Below are 14,825 nucleotides of genomic sequence, written 5' to 3' on the forward strand. Positions count from 1 at the left end.
TGATACACGTCAAATCAGTTTTCTTGATCTTCTGATCTTGTGTGAAGATAATGTTCTATACACTGATCTTTACAGGAAACCTACTGAGCGTAATAGTTTGTTGAGGGTTGATAGTTGTCACCCACTTCCCTTGAAAAACAGTTTGCCCTACAGCCAATTCTGTCGAATCAAAAGTATTTGTAAAAAAGAGACGCAAAGAAAATTCAAGGAGAGGACGCATTCTTGCGTTCTAACTACCCGCTATTCAAAGTGCTCTGAACAAATTAAGGGAATGTTCACAAACATTGGCACATTCTAAGATCCGATAATAGTATCGGTAATGTGTTTTCGGACCTTCCTTTGGTCGTATTCTCGCGGGGCAGAAACCTCAGAGATCAATTGGTAAACTCTGATTTACCACCCCAAGATATCCCTGCACAACGTCTATTTGCTCCCCTACTGGATGGAAACTACAAATGTAACGGCTGTGCTCAATGCAATGGCACTTATAAATGTAGATCCTTCAAACACCCCCAAACAGGGAAACAGATCCCAATCAAAGGTGTTATCACGTGCACCACTAACGCAGTTATTTATCTTATAACTTGTTCTTGTGGTAAAAATGATGTGGGTAAAACGAAGTGCGAATGAAAAGTATGAATCTCGGAGCAGCGTAGCACATCTGGCAAAAACTCCACTTACTCAGTTACGGCCCACTTTTTGGAAGAAAACCACTCGATTTCATCTCTACGTTATATTGGCATCGAACATGTCACCCTCCCTAGGAGAGGGGGGACCTCGACAATTTATTGTTAAAACGAGAGGCTGCCTGGATCTTTAATTTAAAGACCCTTGCTCCCTTCGGTCTCAATGTAGACTTTGATCTGAAGCCATTCTTGTGATTATTGTGATTTTGCTATTTTAAATGTTTGTAGGCTTATGTAGCCAAATTGTATCTATGATTGTACGCTATCCATTTATGTTTTTGTATGCTATTTTAATATATGAGAATTAACCAATGATATCAGGCCACACATGGCCATGATTACAGACACCTGTGTGTGTCTTTTGACACTATATAAACGAGTCACCTTGCAGTGTTTGTCATTATACCCTGATGAAGACAGCTTGTCTGTCGAAACGTTGGACATAAATATTTTTGCATCTGAGCTCCTAGAGCGTGCGGCTCTTCTTTATTTTTTTTAAAGTGTTCTACTCCGCTAGCCAGCACCTCGCCTAAATATGTGTACGTTTCTTTAGCTTCTAAAAGAGATTCATAGACACAGAACCCTGCAGGGGAGTGAAAGAGATAAGAGACAAGTCAGACATACCACTATAAAGCAACTTGGGATGTGGAAAATGACTGCTGAGCCCTTAGAAAACACTGGAACTATTGTCTCTCCTGCAAGTTTGTATAACTGTATATGCATGGGTTTGGTCTCATGAGTAGAAGGTGTTGACGTAGGCAGTTACATCACTAGGGGTTGACTGCAAGCATATTAAAGCAACTTGGAACCTTTCCTTTTTTGCAGAACTTACTCAGAAACATGCGTGCTATGTTCCCGTTGTCAACTTCTGTCTGCAATTGCATTAATAAAGGTTTTTGATTGATTTACTTTAAGATATTTTCTGATTGCTGATTTCACCAATAAGCAAATATTTGACAAGGAACAAGGAACCTACACCAACACTTGAAACGTAGTGTATTGCGTAAACATTGGAATCGATTTTTCCATACTCCAAACATACGCTTGTGCGGATATGAGCTCTGTATATCTTTGCTGCTCACCTGTTGTGGGATTTATGTATGGTGTGAATAAAAAGTTACTCTGACCATATCCACTGTCACCAGGTAGTAGTCCACTATGTTGTCCTCTCTGAAACTGAGCACACAATGAAGAGTTGAGAAAAATCCTTGAATCGTGAGTTGCGCCTTTCCAACGGGCAACAATGTTTGAAAACTCTAAATTAGGAGTGCCTACACCCTGAACATTGATGGAAGACCAGTTCTTACGGTTCCTGTACTCCTCAGCATCAGGAGTTGATGGACACTTGATGGGAACATGACATCCATCTATACAGCCAATCACTCCTGGGAAGTGCCCATATTCATAGAATAGCACTTTATAGTTGGCTTGGCCAGTAGTATCAGGAAACTTGATATAAAGACTCCTCAGTTCCCAAATGGCCCTGCAGACTTTGAACTATTCTACACACTGTTGCTTCTCTGGCACCACACAAATCCCCAGTTTCACGATGAAAGATTCCAGATGCCAAAAACCTCAAAGTGATCAGAACTTGGAGAGAATTGCGAAAAGGCCTTCCTCTTTTGAGACAGAGAGGAAAGTCTAGGCTCAAGCAAAGATATTATCTCCAATGCATTTTCTTTGTACATACGAAGGCGGTCTCGAAAAGCTATTTCATCAAAGTAATTTAATGGATTACTCCTATCCACAAGTACTCATCTGGTTACTTGCATGCACTATTACTCTGTAGTGCATGCTGGCCTTCATTTAGATATTCCAAATAGTACATGTTCCCTCACAAAAGGTACTAAGCAGAAGTTAAACCTGCCTCTTTGAAGGATTCATTTAAACTTCAATTTAGTCCTTAGAGTAGCTCTAATCCTCCATCTTGCAATCGGCTTTGTTTAATCCAGAACAGGCAAAATCTACGACTATTTTATGATAAATCTGTGCAAGTCGCTTTGAGTTAAGACAGCTCATACAGGCATTTTAGTCTGGGACTAACTAGGCTTAACCCTTGTCTGTGAGACCGGCCCATAGATGGTTTAATGAGAGATCACCTCATGTTGAGCCGGTGCTCAATGTTGGTTGCAATTCACCCAATGTTTTCAGTTTTCACTTCCACAAAGAAAGTACAACAATATACAGTACATACTGTGGCAATATTGAAAACACGTATACAGTTTCCATAATGATGAGGCACCACAATAGGATTTTAACAGTTACAGTATATTTAAACACAGAATGTCACATCATAACATTTTTGTTGTTGTGCTTTATGTTATTAAGATAAGGGCCAACTGTGCAATAGCAACAGTAAAGGATAAAAGGAACAAGTAGGCAGAAGTTTTCAGTGTAACACATACAGTACCAGTCAAAAGTTTGGACACACGTACTCATTCAAGGGTTTTTCTTTATTTTTACTATTTTCTACATTGTAGAATATTAGTGAAGACATCAAAACTATGAAATAACACATGGAATCATGTAGTAACCAAAAAAGTGTTAAACAAATCAAAATATATTTTATGTTTGATTCTTCAATGTAGCCACCCTTTGCCTTGATGACAGCTTTGCACACTCTTGGCATTCTCTCAACCAGCTTCATGAGGTTGTCACCTGGAATGCTTTTCCAACAGTCTTGAAGGAGTTCCTACATATGCTGAGCACTTGCTGGCTGCTTTTCCTTCACTTTGCGGTCCAACTCATACCAAACCATCTCAATTGGGTTGAGGTCGGGTGATTGTGGAAGCCAGGTCATCTGATGCAGCACTCCTTCACTCTCCTTCTTGGTCAAATAGCCCTTACACAGCCTGGAGGTGTGTTTTGGGTCATTGTCCTGTTGAAAAACAAATGACAGTCCCACTAAGTGCGAACCAGATGGGATGGTGTATCGCTGCAGAATGCTGTGGTAGCAATACTGGTTAAATGTGACTTCAATTCTAAATAAATCACAGTGGCACCAGCAAAGCACCCCCACACCATCACACTTCCTCCTCCATGCTTCACGGTGGGAACTACACATGCAGAGATCATCAGTTCACCTACTCTGCATCTCACAAAGACACGGGATTGGAACCAAAAACTTCTAATTTGGACTCATCAGACCAAAGGATAGATTTCCACCGGTCTAATGTCCATTGCTCGTGTTTCTTGGCCCAAGCAAGTCTCTTCCTATTATTGGTGTCCTTTAGTAGTGATTTCTATGGAGCAAGTAGACCATGAAGGCCTGATTCATGCAGTCTCCTCTGAACAGTTGATGTTGAGATGTGTTGGTTACTTGAACTCTGAAGCATTTAATTATAAATATTATAGTTTAATGTAAACCTCAACTAGTATACCATTTTTATGATTTATGGACAAATTACAGCAACATATTTTGTGTTTTATTCATATGAAATTAGGTTTTCCTAAATATATATATTTTTTTATAAAATGACCTGAGAATTTAACCCGAAAGCATTTCAGTAAAGGGAATTTGGGGTAAAAAAAAATGTATTTAAAATAAGACACTTTCCCAAAAACTAGACATCTTAGTCCTCTGAATTATAGTTGATTTTGCAGATGCAACATGGTTTTGTAACTCAATTTTCTACATACATTTTAAAACAGGTTTCATGTGAATGACCCATTTGAAGATGCCATATAAAAATTGTGAATCCTATGCAACTAAAGTTATTGTGCAAAAGCAATGGTCAACATTAAGAGAAGTTCTGAAAGGAACTTTCAAGAAAATTGTGATTCATATTTCTTGCATCACAGTAGTTCATAGTTCAGTTCAAGGGTCCTGTCTAATAGTAGTCAGGAAAACACACAGCTCATAGTCAAGGAAGTCAACAGTCCGTTAGGAATGAATGCTACATTTAAATGAACACACGTAGGTAGGTACTGTAGCAAAGGAGGCTGCTGAGGGGAGGACACCTCATAATAATGTCTGGAACAGAAAACATATGGAAACCATGTTTTTGATACCATTCCACTACCGCCATTACCATGAGCCCATCCCCCCAATTAAGGTGCTACCAACCTCCTGTGTACTGTAGGTAGGTAGCAGAGGAGGCTGGTGGGAGGAGCTATAGGAGGACAGGCTCATTGTATTGGCTGGAATGGAATTTATGGAACAGAGTCAAACGTGTTTTTTTTAATTTTAATTTAACTAGGAAAGTCAGTTAAGAACAAATTCTTATTTACAATGACAGCCTACTGGGGAACAGTGGGTTAACTGCCTTTTTCAGGGGCATAACGACAGATTTTGACCTTGTCAGCTCGGGGATTCAATCCAGCAACATTTCGGTTACTGGCCCAAAGCTCTAACCACTAGGTTACCTGCCGCCCCTGTTTGATGTGGTTGATACGTTTCCATCTATTCTATTCCAGCCATTACAATGAGCCAGTAATCCTATAGCTCCTTCCACCAGCCTCCTCTGGTAGGTAGGTACTGTAGGTAGGTAGGTAGGTAGGTAGGTAGGTAGGTAGGTAGGTAGGTAGGTAGGTATAGTTGTAGTGACAACAAGTTCTCTGGAAAAACTAGACATAGTTAGTTAAAAAAATGCATAATTTCAAAAAATAATTCACTTGCAGAGGTCTTTGGTGGTGAGCAGGTAAATTGTTTTACAATGTGTACTGTAGAATAAAATATGGATGATGGAGTGATCAAAATACATGATTAGTGTGTCTATAGCAACAGTTCTGGATCCCAGAGCTATTCAATCACATGACCATCATTTGTCCATCCCAAACCACCCTTCACAGTTCCTATAGACAAGCCCTGTGGGAGGGATCTTGAGCTGGACTGTCCTATCATCTTTTAAAACAAAGTCACAGTGTCCTTTCATTGGTGGATGGGACTGTCAGTCACTCTCGTCCTGCAAGCCAACAAAGAAGCAGATCTGTCGTGGGGAGGGGCTGGGCATGAGGGTGCTGGGTCGGCGGTGGGAAGAAGGGGCGGTGGGGATGTTCCAGTATTGGCTTTGGAGGTCAAGAGCAGAGAGAGCGAACCCGGAGAGGTGACAGTCTCTCTCCCTGTGTCCGTCACTGTCCAGGGGTAGGGGCAGGCTCATGCAATTCCTCAGGGAACCATCACTGCAAAAAGAAAAACACACAAGGCCATTAGACTTTATTCATACTGTATGACAGGCATCCAAATCTACAAGTAGACTCCATCCATCCATCCATAATATAACCCAGTAGTAGTAACTCCATGTCTCTCACCTGGTTATGTCTGCTGGTGCTCCTCTCCAGGTCTGTCTGTACACGCTCCCAGCCACATCCCCAGCCACCCCAGCTAGCCAACGCATATCTGCAGGCACCTCTGGGATCCACTCCACAAACCTGGAGTACAGGAGAGGGACAAGAAGAGTCAATGTACTGTGATGTGCCACCAAGTGGGGGGGTCAGTTCTCAACAATTCCTGTGGTGGATTGACTTGCCAACTTGATGGAGTCCCTGTGCAGCACATTCAAATTGATTGTATTTAGTAGGAAACCTGTTTGTATTCCTAGTTTGTTTGCGTTCACAGTGTTATTTGGTTGCTGTGGTGGGCTAGTGACTACTTTAAAGACTACTTTGTTGTCAGTGGTTGCTGTCAGGGCTAGTTTGAAGGTATTGGCTGCTTTATGCTAAAGGCTAGTTATAATAAAGGCTAGTTATGCTAAAGGATAGTTATGCTAAAGGATAGTTATGCTAAAGGATAGTTCAGGGCTTTTTAAAAGCTGATTTGTTAGCATTACTGTTGTCATTGGTTGCTGTTTGAGCTACTGTGACTGCATTGAATTCATTGAGGGCTTGTTAGTTTGTGGTAGGTAGCACTAGTAGTGGTATAGGATGTAGACTTACCTCTTGCCCACTGAGTAGGCTGATACCACAGGTAGTGTGCAGGGCAGGAGCATGTAGGAGGCCACTCTGACCGGCAGCATCTCGGACACCTGAGCATACAGACCCGGCTTCTGCTGGCACGCCTCACAGAACACTACAGTCATAGAGACACAATATGTCACACTTCGCTGACACGGGCACAGCCTCCGATGACTTTCAGATACACACAACAACCACACGTCACTGACAAGAGCGCAGCGACAACACAATGTTAATGTCAGTGTTATAACTAGATAACAACCGTTTCTAACAGCTTTGAGCAGAAAAGATCTGAGTCTAGGTTAACTTCCTATCTACCTTTTTTGATTTGGGTTGGCAGGTTGTCAACAATCTGCTCGTCCAGCCACCAGTGCCGCTTCCTCAGGATGCGGAGCCGGCGGAGCATCCAGTCCTTAGTGGTTTCCGTGGGGATGGGCTTGCAGCAGCAGGTGTGTATGGCTTCTGATAGGTTGGGGCCGGCAGTCGGACACTCCAGCTTCAGCAGATCTGACGTCATAAACAATACATTCATCATCTTTGTAACACAGCATAAAAATATTACCCCATAAATAAGTGCTGGTTTACTCCATACTTCATGTTGAACCCTGTACATCATTGATGCTCACTGCATGTACTGTATATCACAGTAGCTTATGATCTTAGCACAGCCCACTATTACTGTCAAAGGCAACATAGTAATACTCACGGTTCTCCTCAAGAAAGCGAAGGGCGTCCTTGTAGCCACTCTGACATATCTCTGCCATGACCTGTCAGAGAAAACACATAGATCATACCTATTGAGGTAGGGATCATATGCAAGAGGTAAATTGAATAAATATAAGACATACTCATAATCATATCACAGGATCATTGGGACTCAGATATACCCACCCACAGAAGATACAGAGCATGATCTCACATTTATTATGTAATTAGTTATAACTACCACTACCACTGACTGATTAGCAATCATGTTATCGCTGACAGTTAACAACCGTATTAAACAAGTACAGCTGTTTATAACCACATAAAACAGAGGGGAATGACTAATATCAGCCAGAACCCTCCTGGGCAACAGGCTCCTGTATTTTTGAATGGACAACAATCCAGGAAGTGTTTCACTAGGGGTTAAAGGTCAATGTGGCAGAGTTCTTTCTGTTGTCTGGCTACTCCTTGTTCTGTGTCCCTACAACAACAAAGCAACAGGGAGAGAGGTATCTGGACAGCTAGCTTCAGTGGCACTACATATGTGTGAATTTAGTCAGTGTAGGTTAAACACTATTACACGTGAGGGAAAAGGTCAGGTGGAGTCTTCTATGTGTGTGTCTGTGTATGCCATGTGTAAACACTATGTCAAAGGTGGCAGAGTCAAGTGAAACACACACTTCCTTTTCTAAGTAGGGCCTCTACACATGGCTCTGTCGGTGGGATTTGGCATAATCCCAAAATTACAGTTACAACATTCCAGGTACACATGAAGGGAAAAGACGGTGGCAGATCTTGGATTGCAGCAACAATAATAACAGAGCGAAAACTGAACCAAGAGACACAGACCAACCTCAAAGAGGGCAAAGTTCACCTGACGCTAAAAGTTGACTCCCATGTTATTATCCAGACAGTGAAGAAGAATGTGCAATACAGGAAATGTAATTCAACAAGGACAGAAGCCAATAATGTCCTGCCAGTATTGATCACTGTGGAGTTAGGGAGCAACAGGGGAGAGCAAAGTTCAGATAGGAAGTATGGGGGTAAGGGTAGAGTCCAAAGAGGAGACAGGGTAAGGGGTGAAATGGGGGAGTTGGGGTTATATAATCAGGGAATAGGATAGTGGAAGATCAGGGGCCCAGTCTCCCATACCAGACTACTACGCTCTCCTACAGAAATGTATAGAATGTTTCGACTATTTCAAGGGTACCTAAATAAGGATTTCATAACACATAACCCATACATAAGGCTTCTATTTACAAGTAGTCATAAACAACCCATCTGATGAATGGGACTAAGGGGCATCCTGATCCTCTATCCTACCTTTGGGAACAGGGCCTACAGAAGGACTTCATAACACATTCCCAGGGCCATGCATAACACATTGGTAAGCAGTCATAGCGGTCGTCCTACCTTGGGTTCTGGGGGGAACAGGGCCTTGCTGAGGCGGTACATATTGTCCAGGTTAATCTGGATGGAGGTGTTGGTGAAGCGCAGCTCGTGGAAGTTGAAGGAGGTGTCCCGGGGACAGATGTCGCTCTCGCCGGAGAACGGAGAGATGCTGATGGTGTTCTTCAGCTCTGACTGCGGAAGGTTGTCACTGATCCCCCCATCCACATAACGCTGGAGAGAGAAGAGGGGGGAGAGAGGGAGGGAGAGAGAGAGAGAGAGAGAAAGTGAGACTACTGGGTGTATTTGGACCCATGCACAACTATAAACAAGCCTTATCTGTTTGACTATTTCCAGGACCACAGCCTTTCCACAGAACAACACCCCAGGCATACTGTAGTCCAGACGTCTCAGGGCTGAGAGGATGACTGTTCTAAATCTCTATTTATATATTATAAATATTTGTTGTTGACTTCCTCTGCCTATCTTCTGCTAAAAAATATGTAACTTATAACCCAACTCGGTTATCACTGAAATGTAATATGATATGAAACAACATATTCAAGGAAACATTCCCCTCTTGAGGGCATTTTAGGCATGTCAGATTGCCCCTTAGCCAGCTTCTCCACACTGCCAACTCATGACCAAACAATCTGAAATTACTATTTGGAGAATGAATCCATTTTTACACCATTCTCATGTAATTATCCGATGCAGCTCCATTTCAAGTTCAGATGCTACCCTCTAACATTTCAAAATGAATTCATAGTTTTCCAGTGTAAAACGCAGAGAACATCTGAGGGGAAAAAAGGATAGCATTGCCCAGTTCCAAAGCATGATCAAGACTCAACTTGGCAGTGAGTTTAGCAAAGAGAGTTCAGGGCTGAGGGCAAAGAATGCACTATATATCCTTGTTCAGAGTGTCAAAGCCAACTGTTACGAGTCCAGTGATGAAATCTAGTTGAAATGAAACTTCATCACTTTCACAAGAAACTTAAATAAATAGTATGCACATTATTCTGAAAAAGTACATGCTCCGTCAACTGGCAGAAAGTTCAACTTGATCCCCTCAGATATGCTGTTTATAAGTCATTTATGACTGTTCTATATATTTGTCATAATAGACCTAGTATAGGGCATATATATATATAGAGATGGGGCATACATCTATACAGTGAGAGAAAAAAGGATTTGATCCCCTGCTGATTTTGTACATTTGCCCACTGACAAAGAAATGATCAGTCTATAATTTTAATGGTAGGTGTCACGTCCTGACCAGTAAAGGGGTTATTTGTTATTATAGTTTGGTCAGGACGTGACAGGGGGTATTTGTTTTATATGGTTCGGGGTGTTTGGTTTATGTATTCCAGGGTTTTTGTCATTGTTCTATGTTAGTGTATTTCTATGTTCTGTCTAGTCATTTCTATTTCTATGTTTAGGTAATTGGGGTTGGGGCCTTCAATTGGAGGCAGCTGTCCATCGTTGCCTCTGATTGAAGGTCCTATAAATAGGAATGTGTTTGTCATGGGATTTGTGGGAGGTTGTTCTTAGCATAGCTGTGTGTTGCCTGCAAGACTGTTTGTTGTCCGTTTTCGTTTTGAATTAATAAAAATGAGCATTCACATACCCGCTGCGCCTTGGTCCATCCATTACGACTACCGTTACAGTAGGTGTATTTGAACAGTGAGAGACAGAATAACAAAAAAATCCAGAAAAACGCATGTCAAAAATGTTATAAATTGATTTGCATTTTAATGAGGGAAATAAGTATACATCTATATATGGGGCATACATCTATATATGGGGCATACATCTATATATGGGTCATACATCTATAGAGATGGGTCATACATCTATATAGAGAGATGGGTCATACATCTATATAGAGAGATGGGACATACATCTATATAGAGAGATGGGACATACATCTATATAGAGAGATGGGACATACATCTATATAGAGAGATGGGACATACATCTATATAGAGAGATGGGACATACATCTATATAGAGAGATGGGACATACATCTATATAGAGAGATGGGTCATACATCTATATAGAGAGATGGGTCATACATCTATATAGAGAGATGGGACATACATCTATATAGAGAGATGGGACATACATCTATATAGAGAGATGGGAACATACATCTATATAGAGAGATGGGACATACATCTATATAGAGAGATGGGACATACATCTATATAGAGAGATGGGACATACATCTATATAGAGAGATGGGACATACATCTATATAGAGAGATGGGACATACATCTATATAGAGAGATGGGACATACATCTATATAGAGAGATGGGACATACATCTATATAGAGAGATGGGACATACATCTATAGAGAGATGGGTCATACATCTATATAGAGAGATGGGTCATACATGTATATAGAGAGATGGGACATACATCTATATAGAGAGATGGGACATACATCTATATAGAGAGATGGGTTATACATCTATATAGAGAGATGGGACATACATCTATATAGAGAGATGGGTCATACATCTATATAGAGAGATGGGACATACATCTATATAGAGAGATGGGACATACATCTATATAGAGAGATGGGACATACGACAGGTATGTGTGTTAATGTGTTGAGTCACAATGTAGACTTGGCTCTGAGCCCATTCTTCACCTGAGACAGAATGGTACACAATGTACAGCAAACAACCAGAGAGAGAGTCTGACCTCTGTGATTGCCAACAAGGGTTTAGCCACCAAGTACTAAGTCATGTTTTGCAGAGGAGTCAAATACTTATTTCCCTCATTAAAATGCAAATCAATTTATAACATTTTTGACATGCGTTTTTCTGGATTTTTGTTGTTGTTATTCTGTCTCTCACTGTTCAAATAAACCTACCATTAAAATTATAGACTGATCATTTCTTTATCAGTGGTGTCACAGGCCCGGCTCATAGCCTGTGGCAAAAATGAGAGGACATCAACAACCGGTATAGGCCAATTCAAAAGGTTCTTTATTATAAAACAAAACTATTCATTCTAAACAAAGAAAAAACAATGAGGTGTGGAAATGTCATAATGTAGGGTGTATGTAGGGTGCATGGATGCGTGAATATGTGTGTGTGAACATGACTGAGTGGAAACTAAATAAACCAACAAAGGAACAAACCAAACAGGATCATACCTGGAGGAGCAGGGAGAGAGAGAGAGGGAGAGAGAGAGCAAGCCAAGCGAGAGAGAGGTTAGTGGAGCAGTTGGTTAAATACCCTGAGCCCAGGTGGCTCCAATCACACCAGCTCCAATCACTAACGACCCTCCTCTGCCTGCAGGAGGAACCGCCCCTGCACTGCAGAGGAGGAGCCGTGACAGTGGGCAAACGTACAAAATCAGCAGGGGATCAAATACTTTTTTCCCCTCACTGTACACGCAAACAGAGACGAGACCATAATAAACCCAGTCTAACATCTGCTGCTTTTTCTTAGAAAACAAGGAAACAGTGTTCAAGGAAACGTAAGAAAGCAGTTGAGGCTTTAGGGCCTTGGGCACTTACCACTCCTTGGAAGGATGGGGGGATCAGACCACAGTATATGGGGATGAAACAGCTACACAGCAGTGCCTGTAGACACATCAGAGAGAGAGATGTTACACAGTCCAACCCAGTTTACACTACATACATCTCATGTAAACAGTCAATGGCAAGACCAGGAGCTGAGAAGACAAACATGTATGGGATATGTATGGGATATGGAAGGATATAGAAAAACTCAAGTGCTCATGGCTGTTCCGGGTCCATATTCACAACGTGCTTCATAGTACGAGTACTGATCTAGGATCAGGTGCCACCTCCTTATCCAACTGATCCTAGATCAGGACTCCTACTCGGATATGTTTTGTGAAGAGCAGCCCAGGTGGGTTGAGTGGGGACACTCACCTGGATGAGCTCCTCCTTGGACTTGAACTCAGACACGATGACGTTTTGTCCATCAGACACGCGAGTGAGTGACACACACAGCCTCCCGGAGGCGAGTGTGTGCGCGTCGGCGGGCAGGTCGCGCTCCAGGCCCAACCTGATGACCTTGACCAGGTTGAAGGAGGGGTGGAGGGGACCCAGGTTACGCTTCCGGGCCTCCTTGGCCGTCTCGATCACATCCTCACAGCACTTAGCTAGAGGAGGGGAGAGACGGAGAGACAGTATGTTAGTTGTGTTTGGGCCTTCCATTGGGAGGAATTGGATAATGTTTTTTATTCAAAGGAAGATTGATTCTCAAGGGAACTAAACAGTGATCTGTAGCTCACAACAAAACATTTCTCCACTGGTTTAACTTATTTACTGCTCTGCACCTGTACTTAGCTAGTTATGTGTGTTCATCTTATCTACAGTTGGATGGAATGGATCTCAAGACTGTTATACACACAGACAGAATTCCAGTAAAGAAAATCAAGTGATTAGAAAAATACTGAGGTAGTCTTATCTGGCTGAAATAAGGATGTTACTCATACCATCAGTGGAACACATTGGAGTCACTGAGTGACAGTGAAACTCTGAGGTCATGAAACTCTGAGGTCATGAACAGTAACCTAGATCTTCCTTCTGCCAATTTTCACAACAATCCAGTACTTTCTTTTGACTCTTAATGACGCCTTTATTGACTGTTCACTTGATTTTTATCCCTCTATAACTCTCTCTCTCTCTCTCTCATTTAGATAGGACACAGCTGGGACACTTACTAAGTTCCCCAGTCCTTCGTCTCTTCACTATAAGGTTATTGGGTTTAAAAGACAGTGAAAGAGGCCTGGTATCACACAGAGACTCAGCTAAGAGCTTTCTATGTCATGTTCTATGTCAAGCTGGGGCATGTTTGCTCTTAATCAGGATTCTGTTATCCCCTAGTCAGCGAGATCCATCAGTACCATTGGGAGGCCTCTGATCCAGAGGACCAATAGGTCAATAGTCCTATAACTGACTCAGATGGTATTTATCAATGGTGTGACATGATCAATGAATGGAAGGCTACCATATTTATACACAGGCAGCCATTTTGGCTCTGACCATGTAATTATGTAATTCTTAATAATTAGTAGTTTATTACATGAAAATAATACATGGCATTTAGCAGACGCTTTTATCCAAAGAGACTTACAGTCATGTGTGAATACATTTTGTGTCTGTGTGGACCCGGGAATTGAACCCACTACCCTGGCGTCAAAAGCACCATGCTCTACACTGAGCTACAAAGGAGCACCAGTATAACCACCTATCTACAACATAAGAGCAAAGTTTTAAGCATTGTTGAAATCATTTCCCCCATGTATCAAGGCCACAAGTGATTATTCTTTAAAGGTAATTTAGTTGCTAATCTAAAGTTGCCATTTTGTGTAAAAGTCACCATCCAGGCATCCCACTGATTACAGGGTGCGGTGAACTCAAGGGGCCAGTGTAGGGTATTGGATGCCTACCTATGGATGCCTGGCTGGCGAGCACCGTGGCGGTTAGGGCACCGGCGGAAGCCCCGTAAATCTTGGTGGCACCTTTGATGAGGTAGGGCGCTTGTTCCAACAGGCAGCTGGCCACTCCGATGTGATAGATCCCCAGGAACCCGCAGCCGGCGAACGACAGATTCCATTCCTTCGTTAGGTCGAACATCCCGGGTGGACAGTCCTTGGCGAGGACCTAGACGTTTGGGTAAATGCGCTTGTAATAATGACTCCAAAATGTTACCCTTGGAGTCTTTGACAAGTTCCCTTCATAACTGAAAGTCAACAACAGTTTCCCGAAAGAGGACGGCTCAAACTAGCGCACACTCCTCAGTCTACACCTCTTGTGATAGGTACAAAGCGACAGTTATGTATTGAGAACCGCTGGAGCGCTGATTTGCCATAATCTTCCCGATACTAGAACAGGGCAGGTCTGGCCAATCCGCATAAGGAGGCTGAGTCTTATTTTAGGTGGAGGCACGCCCCCACATTCTGCATCCGTAACACACGAGAGCGATGCAATCCATTCATGTCTATTCTATTCTAATATATTACATTCAAATCTGTATTTGTTTCACCTACCTTCTATTACTGTGACAAGTGGAACTTTATTATTAACAGGTTTGAGCCTATAGGCTAGCACCCGGATCAAACATGGAGCTTTTCATTGGCTCCTGATGCCATTCAAG

The 14,825-nt window shown here is 42.2% G+C and overlaps 1 protein-coding gene across 1 annotated transcript; it reads right to left on the reverse strand.

The window, feature by feature from the left end:
- Nucleotides 1–5,242: 5,242 nt before the first annotated feature.
- Nucleotides 5,243–14,590, reverse strand: pnpla3 (patatin-like phospholipase domain containing 3). The gene is made up of 9 exons (XM_029742474.1): nt 14,119–14,590; nt 12,593–12,825; nt 12,212–12,277; nt 8,697–8,906; nt 7,285–7,345; nt 6,897–7,085; nt 6,561–6,693; nt 5,937–6,056; nt 5,243–5,807 (listed from the first exon to the last, which is right to left on the reverse strand). The coding sequence occupies exons 1-9, from the start codon at nt 14,303–14,305 to the stop codon at nt 5,576–5,578; spliced, it is 1,431 nt and encodes a 476-aa protein (XP_029598334.1). The 5' UTR covers nt 14,306–14,590; the 3' UTR covers nt 5,243–5,575.
- Nucleotides 14,591–14,825: the final 235 nt, after the last annotated feature.

Source organism: Salmo trutta, chromosome 40 (genome assembly GCF_901001165.1).
Source record: "Salmo trutta chromosome 40, fSalTru1.1, whole genome shotgun sequence".
NCBI classification, from domain to species: domain Eukaryota; kingdom Metazoa; phylum Chordata; class Actinopteri; order Salmoniformes; family Salmonidae; genus Salmo; species Salmo trutta.